The 19,279-nt window shown below is 43.1% G+C and overlaps 1 protein-coding gene across 6 annotated transcripts in view; it reads left to right on the plus strand.

The window, feature by feature from the left end:
• Window positions 1-19,279, plus strand: part of ush2a (Usher syndrome 2A (autosomal recessive, mild)) — a 239,970-nt gene that overhangs the window by 150,765 nt on the left and 69,926 nt on the right. For all 6 annotated transcript variants that reach the window (XM_061667225.1, XM_061667224.1, XM_061667255.1 and 3 more), the window contains 9 exons: window positions 1,393-1,727; window positions 7,189-7,344; window positions 9,868-10,031; window positions 10,963-11,172; window positions 13,015-13,217; window positions 13,286-13,398; window positions 13,493-13,721; window positions 14,674-14,842; window positions 14,926-15,147. In XM_061667225.1, the coding sequence (XP_061523209.1) occupies window positions 1,393-1,727; window positions 7,189-7,344; window positions 9,868-10,031; window positions 10,963-11,172; window positions 13,015-13,217; window positions 13,286-13,398; window positions 13,493-13,721; window positions 14,674-14,842; window positions 14,926-15,147 (1,801 nt within the window). The remainder of the gene's footprint in view (window positions 1-1,392; window positions 1,728-7,188; window positions 7,345-9,867; window positions 10,032-10,962; window positions 11,173-13,014; window positions 13,218-13,285; window positions 13,399-13,492; window positions 13,722-14,673; window positions 14,843-14,925; window positions 15,148-19,279) is intronic.

Consider the following 19,279-nt stretch of genomic DNA (forward strand, 5'->3'; position numbering starts at 1 on the left):
CATCGACATTTGACCACCTAATCACCAACACTCATAAGTCTCAAGCATCTCTGAACTGATGACTTATTGTACATGACAGTTTGTATGCATACGTGTGTTCGCGCACAGTCTGTTAGCATTAAGTGAATGTACAGTACGGGCAGTCTTAAGTGATAAGCGTAAATGTGTATGCATTGGCAATAATTTCTTTGTGAATGTATCTATGAAACACGTTCACACGGATGTTTCTGAATTCACATGAAAGATGCAGATGAGTTTGTGTGTTTTAACATTTGTGTCTGCCACTTACCCTCATCCTTCATCCTAAAATGCTGACAGCCTGAACAGCTTCAAAATCAGATGCACGGCTCGGCAACTGCAAGCTTTTGTTTTTGCATGCAGCAATTCCATTACCGGCCACCTTTCATTATTTTAGCATGCTGTTTGTGCATGCGTCCGTGCATGTCTTTGTATATGCGAGCATACGCACACATCTCGTTTTAAATGTGATGAGAGGAATCGTCTGCCCAAGTCAAAGTCAGGTTATCTCTCTGCACAAGAGATTTGATTGCAGACGAAGAAGTGATGACACATGCACACTGGAATGCCACTCACAAGAAAACACTTTATAGGACTCCAGTAACATGCTGTCCAGTGTGTCCACACTCTGATGAAAATACTGTGTGTGTCTATACAAACACGCACAGACACACACACTATGCCGTGTCTTCCTGTAGTTCATTGATCTAAAAGCTTTTTACTCGCCTCAGCAAGCTGAGAATTCAGTGGTACCTCTAAGGATGCTGTCCGAACTCTGATTTGTTCATTATTTTCTATATTTGCCTTAGGAAATAATGAAAAATGAATTAATTTGTTGCAGTGTAAAACTGTCACCATGAAAAAAATTTCAGGCAATCTTTTATCTAACATTTTAACATTATTAACTGTCATATAACTATAAAAAATAATTGATTTATAAAGTGTAAAAACAATAAAATGTAGGTTAACCAGTTTGATGACATAACAAACACACCTACTGCTATCTTGCATGTCCATTTCCTCTTCTGTGGTTATTTTCTTTCTCCTCTACGTTGTACAGTTCTAGTAACCTTATGTGGTACAATCACAAAAAAAAAAAAAAAAAAAAAAAGGCGACGCGAGTTAATCTGTCTGGGTGATAGTGGGTTGAAATGTGGATTTTTGGACAAATATAGAGACATTTCCCTTTATTTTTTTTTATTATTATTTTAATTGAACCTCTTGACCCCAGGTTCACTGAATTTAGAGATTGTGCATTATGGAAAAGGCCCAAGTCAACCAGCAAGTGTCATGAGAGCTTTTTGTCTTTTGTGGATTTTTCGGTAGTGCATTTTAAAAGACTATGAGGTTTACACTGATACTTTTGTCTTACAGGTCACATGGGCTGCACCTTTGATTCCCAACGGCGAGATCCAAGGTTACGAGATCCGTCTCCCAGAGCCCCGCATCATCCACAATGGCGGCAACACGTCTGAGCTTGATGTCACAATAACAGACCTAGTTCCTTACACAAACTATAGCGTTACTGTGCTGGTGTGTTCCAAGGGGGGTGGATATGTTGGTGGATGCACAGAAAGTCTGCCCATTCCAGCTTCCACATTACCCAGCAACCCCCAGGGCCTAGCACCGCTGTCAGTGGTGGCCGTCAGTGAGTCCTTCCTTGCTGTCTCTTGGCAACCTCCACACAGGCCCAATGGACCAAAGATCCGGTAGGACTGACATAAATGTTTTGTTAACATTGATGTTATCATTTTGGGACTCTTTACAGTGTGTTAACATGAGTTGGACAAAAAAATACATTTTTAAAAGCTTTTCTTTATTTACTCAGCAATGCCTTGAAGGGGTACCAAACTGGGTACAAATATCACCCTTTCAATATGACCATGCTCTATTCTCATTGGCATGTTAACAGCTCTACCTTTTTTATTCCGGCCTGTACTTCTTTGGCAACAAGTCTTAATGTAAAAGTCAGTTGTTCTTTACAGGCAATTAAAATGCATGAGCCCGCCTCTGTGTTCTGCACAGCTCAGCGCTGCATGTTTGTCTAAGTGGGTTGGTTAAAAGGTGGCATTAAGCCCTTCTTTTCTGATTACAGCAGAAATTAGCATCACTGTGGGGAGAGGAAAACACAAACCCTGCAGAAAAACAACAGAAGGAGGGAGGGATAAGGTGCAGTCAACTTAAATGAATAGAGAACATGGAAACCATGCAGAAGAGAAGGAAATTAGTGATAAGGACTCAACTAAAAATTGTGTTGTTTTTTGTCCTTCTTTTTCATGCATGTAGTCATGTAGGTGTGTATGTGCTCAAACTAAAGCTGTACACCATACGTGCAAATCAGTCGCCTTTCGGCGAAATTCGCCGTTTTGAACTCAAAATAGGCCATTTACATGAATCGTAAAGATCCGATGAGTTTTTTCTGGCGGGGAGGTCACTGTCTTAGTCGCTGTCAACATTGGCTGTTTCATATTTCTTGAACGCTGGCAGCTGGTGGTAACAGTACTTTTACTCCGTTACAAAGATCTAAATGTTGCTCGCTACTTTTATTTATCAACTATTTCGTGCGCGAAACTACGACTTCGACTTCTAATTTAAGCGGTAGGGACATTTAAGTCGAGTTCACCAATCAAACGACACAAATTCACATGACCTCACACAACGTCTTCTATTGGGGGCTTCCCTGGCTTAGGTTTTAACACTAGAGAAGCCAGCCTGGCTGATCATCGTGCCTAAATGGCCACCATTTTGGGAAGGTCGTCATTAGCATGAAGGCAATGGCGCGCTACTTGTTTACATTTAGACGAACAAAAACAACAACTTTCATGTACAACCCCAATTCCAATGACGTTGGGACGTTGTGTTAGACATTAATAAAAACCGAATACAGTGATTTGCAAATCATGTTCAACCTATATTTAATTGAATACACTACAACGAAAATATGTTAATATAATATATATAAAGATATGTTCAAACTGATAAACTTTATTGTTTTTACCAAATAATCATTAACTTGGAATTTTATGGCTGCAACACATTCCAAAAAAGCTGGGACCGGTGGCAAAGAACACTAAGAAAGTTGAGGAACAACACCTGTTCGGAACATCCCACAGGTGAACAGGCTAATTGGGAACAGATGGGTGCCATGATTGGGTATAAAAGGAGCTTCCCTGAATTGCTCAGTCATTCACAAGCAAAGATGGGGCGAGGTTCACCTCTTTGTGTGTGTGTGAGTGTGAGAAAATAGTCGAACAGTTTAAGGACAATGTTCCTCAACGTACAATTGCACGGAATTTAGGGATTTCATCATCTACGGTCCATAATATCATCAAAAGGTTCAGAGAATGGCGGCACGGTGGCCGACTGGTTAGAGCGTCAGTTGAGGACTGGGGTTCAATCCCCGGCCCCGACTGTGTGGAGTTTGCATGTTCTCCCCGTGCCTGCGTGGGTTTTCTCCGGGCACTCCGGTTTCCTCCTACATCCCAAAAACATGCATGAATTGGAGACTCTAAATTGCTCGTAGGTGTGAATGTGAGTGCAAATGGTTGTTTGTTTGTATGTGCCCTGCGATTGGCTGGCAACCAGTTCGGGGTGTACCCCGCCTCCTGCCCGATGATAGCTGGGATAGGCTCCAGCATGCCCGCGACCCTAGTGAGGAGAAGTGGCTCAGAAAATGGATGGATGGTTCAGAGAATCTGGAGAAATCACTGCATATAAGCGGCAAGGCCGACAACCAACATTGAATGCCTGTGACTTTCGATCCATCAGGCGGCACTGCATCAAAAACTGACATCAATGTGTAAAGGATATCATCGCATGGGCTCAGGAACACTTCAGAAAACCAATGTCAGTAAATACAGTTCGGCGCTACATCTGTAAGTGCAACTTGAAACTCTACTATGCAAAGCAAAAGCCATTTATCAACAACACCCAGAAACGCCACCGGGTTCTCTGATGCAAAGTGGAAAAGTGTTCGCTGGTCCGACATTTCCACATTTCAAATTGTTTTTGAAAATTGTGGACGTCGTGTCCTCCGGGCCAAAGAAGAAGAACCATCCGGACTGTTATGGATGCAAAGTTCAAAAGTGGCATGGGTAACTTACACATCTGTGAAGGCACCATTAATGCTGAAAGGTACATACAGGTTTTGGAGAAACATATGCTGCCATCCAAGCAACATCTTTTTCATGGACGCCCTTACTTATTTCAGAAAGACAGTGCCAAACCACATTCTGCACGTGTTACAACAGTGTGGCTTCGTAGTAAAAGAATGCGGGTACTAGACTGGCTTGCCTGCAGTCAAATACGACAACGCAGACCCCGGACTGTTGAACAGCTGAAGCTGTACAACAAGCAAGATTGGGAAAGAATTCCACCTACAAAGCAATTAGTGTCCTCAGTTCCCAAACGTTTATTGAATGTTGTTAAAAGAAAAGGTGATGTAACACAGTGGTAAACATGACCCTGTCCCAGCTTTTCTGGAACGTGTTGCAGCCATAAAATTCTAAGTTAATGATTATTTGCTAAAAACAATCAAGTTTATCAGTTTGAACATTAAATATCTTGTCTTTGTAGTGTATTCAATTAAATATATGTCCCCACTTCATTGGAATTGGGGTTGTATTGTAGTATTTATCTGACACTGTCTGCCCAAACGTGGATATTTCAGCTCACTTATAACTTGAGAAAACAGCATGCAGTAAACTGCAAATGTTTTATTATATTTTTTTTTTATTGTTTGTGTTATTTACTCAGTAGTTGAGTAACTATTTCACTGTGTACTTTTTACTCTTAAGTATTTTTTTGGAGGACTACTTTTTACTTTTACTTGAGTTGTATTATTGTCAAGTAACAGTACTCTTACTTCAGTACAATATTTGGCTACTATACCCACATCTGGAGCGGACATCCTCTATTGCTACTCTTACGTCTAAGCAACATTTTTGCTCATCAGAATTGCCAGTGTCGTATTTGTTGCACTGGTCTTTTGTGTTTTCGCATTGAGGTGCTGCGGGTCGTTCTATTCTTCCCTCAATCGTGAACAAGACCCCAAGATATTTGAACTCCACTTGGGGCAGGATCTCATCCCCAACGTGGAGAGGGCACTCCACCCGTTTCCGACTGAGGACAATGGTCTCAGATTTGGAGGTGCTAATTTTCATCCCAGCTGCTTCCCACTCGCCTGCGAACCCCTCCAGTGAGAGTTGGAGATCATTGCTTGATGAAGCAAAGAGAACCACATCATCTGCAAAAAGCAGAGATGCAATACTGAAGCCACCAAACCGGACCCCCTCTACGCCTCGGCTGCGCCTAGAAATTCTGTCCATAAAAGTTATGAACAGAATCAGTGACAAAAGGCAGCTTTGGTGGAGTCCAACCCTCACCGGAAACGAGTTCGACTTACTGCCGGCAATGCGGACCAAACTCTGACACCGGTCATACAGGGACCGAACAGCCCGTATCAGGGGGTTCGGTACCCCGTACTCCCGAAGCACCCCCCACAGGACTCCCCAAGGGACACAATCGAACGCCTTCTCCAAGTCCACAAACCACATGTAGACTGGTTGGGCGAACTCCCATCAGCTGCCTCAGGAGTACCACAGGCCAAAAAGGCCCGATAGGACTCCTTCTTCTGCTTGATGCAATGGAGGCACAGAACATGGACCACTCGGGACTAAATGTCGCGCCTTCCCCGGGACGTGGGTGAAGTTCTGCCGGAGGTGGGAGTAGAAACTCCTTCTGACAGGGGATCCCTCACCGCCGGTGTCCACCAACGGGTTCGGTGATTTCCACCACGACAGGCACCGACCACCTTACGGCCACAGCTCCGGTTGGCCACCTCAGCAATGGAGGCACAGAACATGGCCCACTCGTGACTAAATGTCGCCCGCCTCCCCCGGGACGTGGGTGAAGTTCTGCCAGAGGTGGGAGTTGAAACTCCTTCTGACAGGGGATTCTGCCAGACGTTCCCAGCAGACCCTCATGATATGTTTGGGCCTGCCAGGTCGAACCGGCATCTTCCCCCACAATCAGAGCCATCTCACCACCAGGTGGTGATCAGTTGACATGCGGCCGCAAGTCCGATGACACGACCACAAAGTCTATCATCGAACTGCGACCTAGGGTGTCCTGCTGCCAAGTGCACGTATGGATACCATTATGCTTGAACATGGTATTCGTTATGGACAATCCGTGATGAGCACAGAAGTTCAGTAACAGAACACAACTCGGGTTCTGATCGGAGGGGGCGTTCCTCCCAATCACGCCTTTCCAGGTTTCACTGTCATTGCCCACGTGAGAAGTCCCCCAGCAGAACGATGGACTCTCTAGCGGGAGCGCTGTCCAGCACCCCCTCCAAGGACTCCAAAAAGGGTGGGTACTCTGAACTGCTGTTTGGTGCATAGGCACAAACAACAGTCAGGTAACCCGTCCCCCTAACCCGAAGGCGGAGGGAGGCTACACTCTCGTCCACCGGGGTGAACCCCAACGTACAGGCGACTAGGCGGGGGGTAATAAGTATACCCACACCTGCTTGGCGCCTCTCACCGTGGGCAGCTCCAGAGTGGAAGAGAGTCCAACCCCTCTCAAGAGGACTGGTACCAGAGCCCAAGCCGTGTGTGGACGCAAGCCCGACTATATCTAGTTGGAACTTCTCGACCTCGCACACTAGCTCGGGCTCCTTCCCTGCCAGGGAGGTGACATTCCTTGTCCCTAGAGCCAGCTTTTGTAGCCAGGGATCGGATCGCCAAGGTCCCTGCCTCCAGCCACCGGCCAGCTCATGTTGCACCCGACCCCTAAGGCCCCTCCCACAGGTGGTGAGCCCATGGGAAGGGGGACCCACGTTACCCTTTCGGGTACAATAAAGCAAAGAAATTAGGCAAATTTTATTTTAATCTTAGATTTGTACATTAACAAGTAGTTGAGCGGTGTAAATAGGTTTTTCTGCATGAAGACAATTTGTTGATTTTGCCTTATTGTACTCGTCAGAGTGTTCCAGATTGCTTAATTTATGTTAAAATAAAAAAACATTCTCTGCGAGGGCCTGGTTGGTCCCCCAGAACCCCCCCCCCCCCGACAATGGTTTTTTTTTTTTTTGGGTCACATTTTTCATGCCTTTGGTGACTCCTGTAATCCAGCATGTGCTTTCTTTCATTCAAATGTCTCTTTCAGATACAAGTTGCTACGACGTAAAAGCCACCAGCCGCTGGCCGTCACTGCGGTCGCCATAGTAACGGCCCCATCCCATAACCCTTCCGAAGATCTCCATCGCTGGCTCCATGTTTACTCCGGCACCAAATTGTTCTACCAAGATAAAGGCCTAAGCAGGTGAGATTACTGAAATGAGCTCTAGAACAAACGCAGCCAGCCGTGTGTGCAGAGCCGATCGGCAAGCTGCGGCTGATGCCGATCTTTTTAATACAGCTCAAAGATACATTAAGCAAATATTCCAAAGAATTAAATTGTTTTTCACGCAGCATCACCCTAATCTCACTTTGGCAATTGGTGCAAGATGATGGTTTTTTTGTTGTTGTTTTACTCCATCTTTGCTCACTCAGAGTCTACTTTTTGGAGACATTCTCCTTCGTGCTACAAATAAGTTACATACTGATACTCTTTGAACCCATCAGCATGATTAATAATGTTGGCTGCTTTTGGTTGAAGTCTTGGAGAGCCATTAAGAACAACTTTTTTATGAAAGAAAATTCATAACGATGTACAGTGGGTACGGAAAGTATTCAGACCCCCTTAAATTTTCCACTCTGTTATATTGCAGCTATTAGCTAAAATCATTTAAGTTATATTTTTTTTCTTCCCTCATTAATGTACACACAGCACCCAATATTGACAGGAAAAAAAATGAATTGTTTAAATTTTTGCAGATTTATTAAAAAAAGAAAAACTGAAATTTCACACAGCCATAAGTATTCAGACCCTTTGCTGTGACACTCACATATTTAACTCCGGTGCTGTCCATTTCTTCTGATCATCCCTCAGATGGTTCTACACCTTTATTTGAGTCCAGCTTTGTTTGATAATACTGATTGGACTTGATTAGGAAAGCCACACACCTTTTTATATAAGACATAAGACCTTTCAGCTCACAGTGCATGTGAGAGCAAATAAGAATCATGAAGTCAAAGGAACTGCCTGAAGAGCTCAGAGACAAAATCGTGGCAAGGCACAGATCTGGCCATCCATCCATCCATCCATTTTCTGAGCCGCTTCTCCTCACTCGGGTCGCAGGCGTTCTGGAGCCTATCCCAGCTGTCATCGGGCAGGAGGCGGGGTACACCCTGAACTGGTTGCCAGCCAATCGCAGGGCACAGAGAAACTAACAACCATTCACACTCACAGTCATGCCTACGGTCAATTTAGAGTCTACAATTAATGCATGTTTTTGGGATATGGGAGGAAACCGTAGTGCCCGGAGAAAACCCACGCAGGCACGGGGAGATCATGCAAACTCCACACAGGCGGGGCCGGGGATTGAACCCGGGTCCTCAGAACTGTGAGGCTGACGCTCTAACCAGTCGGCCGCCGTGCCGCCCAGATCTGGCCAAGGTTACAAAAGAAATTCTGCTGTACTTAAGGTTCCTAAGAGCACAGTGGCCTCCATAATCCTTAAATGGAAGACATTTGGGACGACCACAACTCTTCCTAGGGCAATCGGGGGAGAAGAGCATTGGTGAGAGAGGTAAATAAGAATCCAAAGATCACTGTGGCTGAGCTCCAGAGATGCAGTCGGGAGATGGGAGAAAGTTCTGGAAAGTCAACCATCACTGCACTCCATTAGTCGGGGCTTTATGGCAGACTGGCCCGGCGGAAGCCTTTCCTTCTCCAGAGTGCTCAGGACCTCAGACTGGGTCGAAGGTTCACCTTCCAACAAGACAATGACCCTAAGCACACAACTAAAACAATGGAGGAGTGGCTTCAGAACAACTCCGTGACTGTTCTTGAATGGACCAGCCAGAGCCCTGACTTAAACCCAATTGAGCATCTCTGGAGAGACCTGAAAATGGCTATCCACTAACGTTCACCATCCAACCTGACAGAATGGAAAGGATCTGCAAGGAGGAATGGCAAAGGATCCCCAAATCCAGGTGTGAAAAACTGCATCATTCCCAAAAAGACTCATGACTGTATTATCTCAAAAGGGTGCTTCTACTGAAGACTGAGCAAAGGCTCTGACTTATGACTTCTGTGTGTTTTAAATAGGGATGTATTGACAATTTTTGTATTGATAATAGGGATGTATTGACAATTTACTCAATATACTCAAGTATTTAGACTTGAGTATTCTCTGATACCGAGTTCCTATACTTGATATTCCATTATGTCTAACAAATGTGATGAAATTGTATTTTAATCAAATATTGATAATACCACAAGCTATAAAGTAAAACTGTGACAGGACAACTGCAAGACACTTTATCACACCATCATTTACTTCTCTTTACTCCGCTCAGCCGAGCAGTGGGGAGCCAGCGACAGATTTCGCGAAACTTGTGCTTGCCAGACGGTCCGCCACCGCAACTCATGCGGCAGCAGCCTCCGTCGCCACCTGAGCGGAGTTTATCATCCATTTTGCGGAGCATAATTTGCAGTCAGCTGACAACGTGTTGTCATCTGGGTTTACCTTAAATTATCTCCACGTGGCTGACGTGGCTCCTACGCCACCTCCCCAGAAGTCATAGGCCAGTTTGGTAAAATTGTTTCGGTGTTGTAGTATTGGAGCATTTTCTGAGTCCAAGTATGAGTCAGATGTACAATATCGGCACTGATATTTTTTACTGGTATTAGTATAGGTGCATCCCTAGTTGTAAACATAAACCCATCATCTCTCACCAGATTCACCCACTACCAGTATCAGTTGGTAGTCCACAATGATGTGGGGTTCACTTCAGGAGAGATTGTCACTGCGGTCACCATGGCTGGGATTCCTCTCCACAGTCCAACTCTGTTTGCATTTGCTGTCAATCACACAGCACTTCACGCCAACTGGACACCACCCTGTGAGAGTACCACTGACTTACACATAGTTTGACAGGCTGAATTCTTTAGGAACAACCTGCTCAATCTAATTAATACAAGAGGCTCCAAAAATGTGGATTATTTTGGCTGGGGTTTGCAGTTTAGCTTTCTAATATTTTGTAACTTAAGTGTCAATCAACACTGTAGCATTATTGAATCCCACCAATAGAATCAGGGGGATAGTCATCATTCTTCAATTTGATGAATTTTTTTTTTTTTTTTGCACATAGATTCATCTATCCATCCATTTTCTATATTTCTTGGCTTCATTTAGGACGTAGTACTGGTGAGCTGCAGCCTACCCCAGCTAGCTTGGGGTGAGAAGCGGTGTACACCCTAAACTAGTCACCTGTCAATCACAGGGAAGCATATATACACTCACATACATACCATACCATACCAATGAGCAATTTAGTCTTCAATGAACCTTATGTGCATGTTTTTGGAATGTGGGAAGTAGTAGGAGTACCTGGAAAAACCCACACAAGCACAGGGTGAACATGTGAACTCCACATCCCTGTACCTCAGAAGTGTGAGGCAAACATACTAACCACTAGATCACTATGCTACCCCCCTCATAGATCCATTGTCATTCAAAAAGGAGTCAACAGTTTCATTGGAGCTGGCCTTATTATTGGAATGTGTTTTGTTGGAAAAATATGTAATATAAAGGTTTATAGTACATATTTTTACATATTATAAACGGGGTGCCCAGTGTGATCCAAAATAGCCATGTGCAACTACCATCTATGTAAAAAATAAAAAAACAAAAATAAAATGTTCAGCTCATCTCATTAAATTGTGCAGGTGTCCCTAATGAAGTAATCCAGTCAGTGTACATAACCCATAATAAATACAAAACAGAAAAATCATTGAATTGTCATGTTAATTGAGCTCTCTCTCTTCCGTCAGCCTTGTACAACCTGCAGGGTGAAGTGAAGTCATACTTTCTTACAGTCATCTCTGCCAACTCGAGACAAAACGTTGTCTTTCCCCCGGAAATCCTCTCCACAATGGTGACTGACCTTTGGCCCCAGACCACCTACACGGTGTCATTACACGTGTCTAATGGAGCACATAATACAACTAAGTCGATAGTTAACGTCACAACAGAGGATGGAGGTATGTGAATTTATGCATGCCTATTGACAATAAACACTTGATTATTAATTTGCCTGTGTTTTTGTGTTAGTTATATCGTTTACAAGTGTTAATGTAAGTGGTGGTATTGCGTTGAGTGTGTAAATGCAATACACCTTTGTTAAGTGTCTGTGTTAATGTGCATTTCACTGTGTCTCAGTGCTTCACCGGAGATGTTAAATACATGTAGCCAGGCATGAGATCAATACAGAGTGTGCATGCGAGGCAGATTTAAGGTGTTGTAAAAAGCTTGTCAGCAGCGCACAGCAATAACGCACACAAAGTACACACAGGGCCAGGCAACAAGACATAGCAACCTAGCTACCATTACTTTAGCTTTCTGTCAAGGTTATTGTTTACATATTTGAAAAGAACACAATCAATAATATGTATTTCCCACTGTCCTCTACATTGGGTATGCTACATCTTTAGTATTGTGAATTTAATTAGTGGATTAGAACTGCACTAAATCAGTCTGAAAGTATAATATTATTTTGATCCTGTCATATAGATACTGGAAAATATGCAATTGAAAGATTTTAATTTGTTCAGTGTAGTTCTACATCACTACAAACTACCACCACAATAATACTTACCATTATTATATATTTAATGGCAGAAATGCTGCCTTTGATCTCATTTGAGCAGGGAAAACGTATCTAATTATGTGGCCATTGTCAAAAGTTGTTGTTATCCTTTCGTCGAAATAAAACTTAAAAAGACATTTGCATTTTCCTTCATAGAGAGCAAAACTAGTTTTCAGAGCTTTTCAAACTTAGCAAATTTTGTGGACAATGTCATCACTTCAGAGGCTGTTATTTATTTTAATTTGTTATTTCCTTTCCACTCCCTCTAATCATCTATTTCTCTCTATCCCCCCAATGTCTTTATAAATACTGTATAATTACGCGCGGAAGCCTTTATATTCCTCTTTAATCCGAGCAGTATACTAAAAACTGCATTAAAAATAGAAAATCATTGGGTGCTAAATGCAAAGCATGGTACGTTTAACTGAGAGGAGACTTGTGGTAATTATTTTTTTTAGCCATAAGACGTCATACACTCACAACACCATTAACAAATGTATTTGACCTAATACAGCCCAAACACGCAAACCCTTTAGGGCAGTGCTGTTTGCATGTGAGCAATACGCTCCTTTGTTGTCAATGAAATCTAGTGCAGTACATTGGTTAAAGGTGAGAAATGTTACTTGTTCAAGAGTTTTACTTGGAAGGATTCATGTCATTGCAACTGTAACTTACGTACAGACACTCTCAACTTCATCACATTTATCACACCTTTACAGACTCTTGAATCCATATATCTATGATATAGTTTTTCCCCCTTGGCATATTTTCTTTCATTTTTTTACATCCTTGATTTTACAATATGACACTCAGCAAATGTGTTCAGGAAGTGGTTATCCATTTTACAGTTTTATTTAGCGAAATGAACAACAATAAAGAGGTGGACAATATGAGAAGTAAATGTATTATGAGTCGAAGAGTTTTCTGCACTCTGCAGATTTTTCTTCATAACTCACAGGTATTCGACAGCTTTACAAGTCTGGTTTGATGATCTCAAGCTTAGAGCTGTTTTAGGCCAGTTTAAGATTTTAGTATTGTGGATTTTGTGTAACATTTTATATGCACACTCGTCAAATCAGTGTGGTGTGAAATGTGGCAAATGATGTTACATTACCCTGTCTTTGTTTCTCCTGTAACGTGATCATGAGACGTGCTCATGATCACGTCTCACAGCTTTATTGTTGAATGAGCTAATTGAAGTTTTTGGGTCTATGTACTATCATGCACCAATCTTCAGAGCCAGATGGGATGTCTGCCCCAGAGGTGGTTCCAGTTAACAGCAGCACTGTCCGTGTGCTCTGGTCTCCTCCTCAACGACCCAACGGAGTCATTACTAGTTACAGAGTTTACCTTGATGACCACAAACATGTCAGCATAGACAACAGCTCAGGGTCCTACCTGCTGGGCAATCTGCTGCCTTTTACTGTTTACAACGTTCAGGTATGCACACTGACACATAAAAAAAGTGCAGTGTCATGTATTTCCTCATGTGGTTGTGTATATTTCAGGTGGAGGTGTGCACCGTTTATGCATGTGTGCGGAGTAATGTTACTCAGACAACCACTGTGGAGGACCTACCTGCTGACATGACCATACCACATGCACAAGCTCTCAGTCCAAGGTGGTGCTACTTTGTATACATTTTGAATTGTAAGAGTGACTGTGGAGAACAGCCACACCTCACCTTCTTCGTCACTGTTTCTTTCTCCTCTCAGGGTTGTCCAGTTGGACTGGTCCCCCCCAGGCCGACCAAGTGGCATCATGCTGGGTTATGAGGTCTTAAGACGGACCTTAGGGTCATGTGGTTCTCGGTCAGCAGGAGTCACACCCTATGTGAGGAAAGAGTCCAGAGATGCAGGCAGTGTAGTTCTCAGTTGCTCCTACTTGCAGTGTCCAGCTAGTCATCGTGTGTGCGGGACGACATGCTTCCACCCTGACCAACAGGTGATTAGCTTCCTATGTATGTTGTCATGTTCTTCTTTTAAGGTGTAGCGCTTTTCTTTAAAAAGTTCAGAAAAATGACATCACAGGGTTTCTTTGGTTTATTTTTAATTTCTATGGCAGCAATGTAACCTGAATTTGTAATTAGGAAGGCATAGTAACCTTATGACTGTAAATAATTATATGGGGGAAAAAAAACTTCTGTAAATGTGATGAGTGCCTTTTTGTACCGTGTGACATTATATGCTAATATGTTTGCTGTCACTACCCCGGACCTGCATTTGGTTGTGACGTGGCACATTCACTCAGTATCCAAATTATTTTGGATTAATCAATGGCATAAATGTGATAATTGTACAAAGTGACTGCACTGGATTTAGTTTGTCTCAATGTCGAGCAATCGCCTTCAAATCTCAATGGAAGATTGGTATTATTACAAAAGAGCAGCCTTTTGTAATCACAGTGAAAAGAAGGGAAATAAGTAATTTTAGTAGTGACTAAACGGAAGTTGGTATATGCAAAAAAAAATCAGTGTTGTTAGAAAAAGCTGTAAGAAAAGGTCTTTAAACTGTACATAGAAATTATGGTGTTGATGTAGCAAAGCAGTCTATTTCACTGTTTGTGAAACTTATATTAAAGTGTTACTTAGCAACAGCCAATGAAAGGTTCCCATATAATTTTTTTTCTTGTAAATTTGACTTCAAACAACAGCCCTGTAGATTTTGTAGTATTCTGCATCAAGGATGTTTGAGGTCACAATTTTCAACCAGTTTCGCTTAAACTTTCAGAGATTATTGTGGTGAGTTAATGTGAGAGCCTCCTTGATTTCCATACCCACTTGAAGGGTTAGCCACAAAGATCATATTAGTATGATTTCATTGTCCTCCATTCAAATGAGTGATCGTTTTACAAGAGACATACACAGTTGATTATTTTTTTATTCTTTTTAAACCAGGTTTGCTGCACTGGAATATTATATCCTAAAATGCCAAATCATTACTGCTGTGCAGGACACTATATTAGCTTTACAAATTCCTCCAGTCCAGTCTGCTGCAATGGCAAACTGTTGCCATCTCTCCCAGACCACCACTGCTGTGGAGGATATTATGTTCACCTGAAAGCTAGTGAGTATGTTCCATGGGATCTGTTCTTTTCTACTTTTGTTTGACTTTACAGCAATTCCCTTCATCTGACCTTGTATTTGTAGATGAATATTGCTGCCCCGACCACTCGCAGGGCTGTGTCTCAGTGGGGCCTGGGGACAGCTGCTGTGGGGGCGCTCCCTACGCCACCAAAGGCGGACAGCTGTGCTGCAGTGGGAGCCTCCACGATGGCTATGGGGTTCAGTGTTGTGGAGGCCACATTGTAGGTGATGCTCTGGTCTGCTGTGGTGGTGCTGAGGAGGGTCAAGTGCATACATACATTCCAGGTGAGAGAATACAGAGCTACAAAATATCACAAACTTATTATAATTTGTATAGGCACGGGTCAGAGACAATTAGGCTAGAAGTAATAAAAAAATATATTCACAAAAAAACAGATTTCCACAAAACTTTATTGGCGCAAACCCATAATATAGAACTTTGCAACATTCCCCGAACAAACTTCTCAGTGAATGATGTATGAATCTGAATGTCAAGCTTCAGGCACATGCCGGAGGTGAGTGTCTATTGAGGTGTTCAATTCAGTGCTGACCCACATAAGAATTGTTCGGTCTCCTATTGTAGTTGAACTTGAAAAGAAACAAAAAAGAGGGTCAACTAGAGAAAATGAAAGAGAAGAATTAAGCGTCAGGGGAGTACACACATGGTGCAGGAACGCGGGGTCGTTTCCCTTTCTTTCCTCCTGCAGTGTCCCGAAGCACCCGGATACCATGGCACAGATGGGACTGTACGTGTGTGCACTTGTTTATGTATGTGTGTGTTTGTGTGCATATAGGTGAATGTGTGTGTCATTAGACATCTTTGTCATGGCAGATGATGATGAAACACACTCTGGATGGCTCAGTTGAGGGCACTGCCAAGCACACAGCAGGACAAATAACACACTTTCTCGCTCTCCTTCACAACACACACAATTTCACACTTATACGTATTACAGACACACACATACACAGAGTCAACAGGGTACGCTCTGCGGGGTTCACTTAGTGTTGAGTGCCAGAGACAGACACATGGACTCTATTCATCACAAATGAACAATGGCCCCATATGTACAGGCCTACAGTTCTCTATTAGCCTGGAAATTTGCAGACACTTACAAATGTACACAAAAGTCAACAAACGGCCGTTTCTCTTGCATGCCCATGATCACTTTTCCATGTTTTCAAAGGATTCACCATTATGGAGTTGCCATTTAGACTGTTTTTTTTTTCTTTTTTTAAATCCTTTCTTCCAAAGTATATCTTGTATTCATCTACATCTACAAATATCACCTTTAATTTAATCATATTTTTCTTCTAACTTTCTATATACTCCCTGCTCCATCCTCTGGCCTTGTGTTCCTCGGCCCTCACGGGTAACCACATTTCCTTCCTCCTCCTCACTGCCTGCTCTTTCCCCTCCCTCTCCTTTCCCAGCCACTCATCAGTCATTAGCGTTAGCTTCCCCATTGAGAGCATATGGTATGATGGATCGCAGGGCTAGCGGCGCTAGCGAGGCTAAGGGCCATTTGCCGGGTGCGCCGCGGTGTGGGGGGAGCCCTGGGGCCAGCGATGCAACCTCGACCTCACACGTCTGCTTCAAGACCCTCCGAAACACAACATGCTCACCTATTATAGGATAGCCTGCTTAACCTTGGCACAGGTCACTCACGATGCTCCCTCGCACCATGTTGACACATTTGTCGCTTGAATGACAGACAGATTAGTGACCGATATGTGATAAAATCCATAGCCTATATTGAAATAAGTTGCAAAAAGTGGCAGGTATTACAAAAATAATGTATTTTGGAATCTAATTCCCGCACTGAATCAAACAAAAATAAAATTTTAAAAAAGACATTTTGAAAAAAATAAATGTTTGGAGCTGAATTCAAATCACAGCTACAAAATAAGAGTGTGCGAGGGAACTAGATTGAGCAGATTAAAGGAGGAGTGAAGGGTATCCCATTGTGCGCAGCTGATAGACTAGGTTAGGCTGATGTGATTATGGGGTCCCTAAAGTGCGATCTATCACACATTACCGTCCACACTGTCAACAACCATACAGATGCGCTGCAGGGGAACACCAATGCCAGGAGACAGCCGTCTGGCAACAGACATGCCGGCCTGCATGCACATGTGCACACACAGAGATACACATAACACACACACACACAATAACAATCAGGGGCGTTGAACTGGTAGGAAAGAGGGGACAACTGTCCCAGGGTCCTGAGCACTTGGGAGGCCCCTGGCTGTCTCCCCCTCCCTCGTCAACAAATAATATCTGGAAGTAAAATGTTGTCACCCCCCCCCATTGACAAATAATTTTTGGAGCCGCTCTAGTACAACAACAGACAGTCAATTGACAGAGAACACTTTTCAGACAAAAAGAAGTTGACAAAAAACAATCACTGAGCAATAAAGGGTTGCGAGTTATCTGGTAATGCTGGTAATTTTTTTTTTTTTTTTTTTTTTTTTTTTAACAATTGTGTAAAAAGAGTCCTCTTGCACTTAGAGCAGTTTGAAAGACTGATATTGCAATAGTCCGGTGCAATGACCATTGTGCAAAGGGCGCCGAGACTTCAAGCGAGTAGTGCGATAATCTGGGACAATGTTGATTGTGCAAATGTTGCAGATACTCCTCAATCCGTGTGCAAATGGAGCAGATGCTACTCTGGCATGAGTGGCCAGTATTGGTCAACAACAGATATGCCATTATATCTAATGTCAAAGCAACACAATCACTGGGAAAACATGCCTGTTTCTGAACCAGACTTTAATGCACAATGTCCATTTTGTTTTTTTGTGTTACTTGATATGGGACAAAAACACACCCAAACGAAAATCACAGGAAATAGAATCAGGGTCAGAAATGTCATCACGCACCCTTTTGCCTCCACCACATCCAAAGAGGATTCTTGTCAGTCTTGTCAACACTTTAACTGCTGCATTTCACAATTCTTCTACTTCTACCACTGAAGGAAGTGACTTTTATATCTCACGGCATCGTGTAAGTATCATCAATTAAACCACGTGTCGAACTCATGGCCAGCGATATTGTTTGGTTCCGTGTTGACATACGGATTTGTTTTGAGTAACATCAGCTGTCAGACTGAGTTGAATGTACAGCACACGCCGAACTGAAAATCGCAGCCAGCTGGTCAAGTAAAGCTGGCAGCCGGGATATGGCCTCCTCGCACACTCGGCTTTTTCCTGCAGTAGCACACACATACATTACCAGTGACAACATTGTCAATTTCCTCCAATTTAATTGAAATGATAACTTACCTGTATATATATATGTATATGTAATAATACTGGTGACGAGCTGCGGGCTGGTAGTGTAATCAATGCAGCTATGCACAATGTGCAGCCGCTGCGCTCGAAGACGGGTCAGTTCCCGCCCACACAACAGCAGGGCGGGATTGGCCAGCCGAGCCACGCAAAACCGACCATGCTAAGACGTTTAATAAAGCTAAGAAATGCACGCTTTTTGGCCGATGCTTGTCAGACGTTGGCAACTGCCGGCCGACGTGCCTTTCTAATGCCGATGTCGGTGTGACGTATGTTTGCTTCCTGGGAGGTTTATTACGTGGGGTCAAAGGTTTAGCGTTTACAGTAAATGTTCCTAATCACCTTTATAGAAGTCCATCTTCTGATCTTCTTACATTCACAAATTATGTGTTGATGTTGAAACATCATTTCATACAACTTGGACAAGGGGGTCAAATTTTAATTCTCCTTTTTTACGACAGGTATACTGATTTTCCACGTCGCATTCAGTTCCTTTCCCAGTTCGATGGTTTTCATATTTTTCCTCCTTGCCATTATTGGTAGACTATAGTGGTGGCATCAAATAAAAAGTCTCACAAGATATGCGGAGGCCTCATTTGACGACTGTTCGACCTCTGAACTTTAATGGCACATTTTTCCAGTACTTTATATGGTCTCATTGGGAATTGCTTGACTTCGGGGGGCCTTCAACTGTAAAGCTTCTCATTCTTGAGTTTTCTGACATTTACCACACTTTTATTATTCATAGTCAATTGCCCAATGTAATACATGAGGAATACAGAACAAATTCCCTTGTGGATCTCCACACCACTTTGTCAAACCAGTTGTAGAAAATGTTGTCCCAGTTTATCCTGCATGTTGACCGGTGTGGTGCAAGTTCAAGACCAGCTCATCTGCCCCCCTTTTCCCCTCTCTGAGTTTGCATGCTAGATGTTCTGGTAAGATTCATGTGAGATTAGATGATGTTTAAAGAGATGTGCGTGGTGTCTGGCATCCCATTGCTCCCTGACTCCCCCCATAAGTCCGTACCACAGTGTGAGCTCCACTAATAATTTCCCCCTCACACTTACAGTTTAGATTGTGCACTAGTCCGCTGACCCTTCAGTCCCCACCATACGCATTT

This window comes from Phycodurus eques, chromosome 2, assembly GCF_024500275.1.
Source record: "Phycodurus eques isolate BA_2022a chromosome 2, UOR_Pequ_1.1, whole genome shotgun sequence".
Classification (NCBI taxonomy): domain Eukaryota; kingdom Metazoa; phylum Chordata; class Actinopteri; order Syngnathiformes; family Syngnathidae; genus Phycodurus; species Phycodurus eques.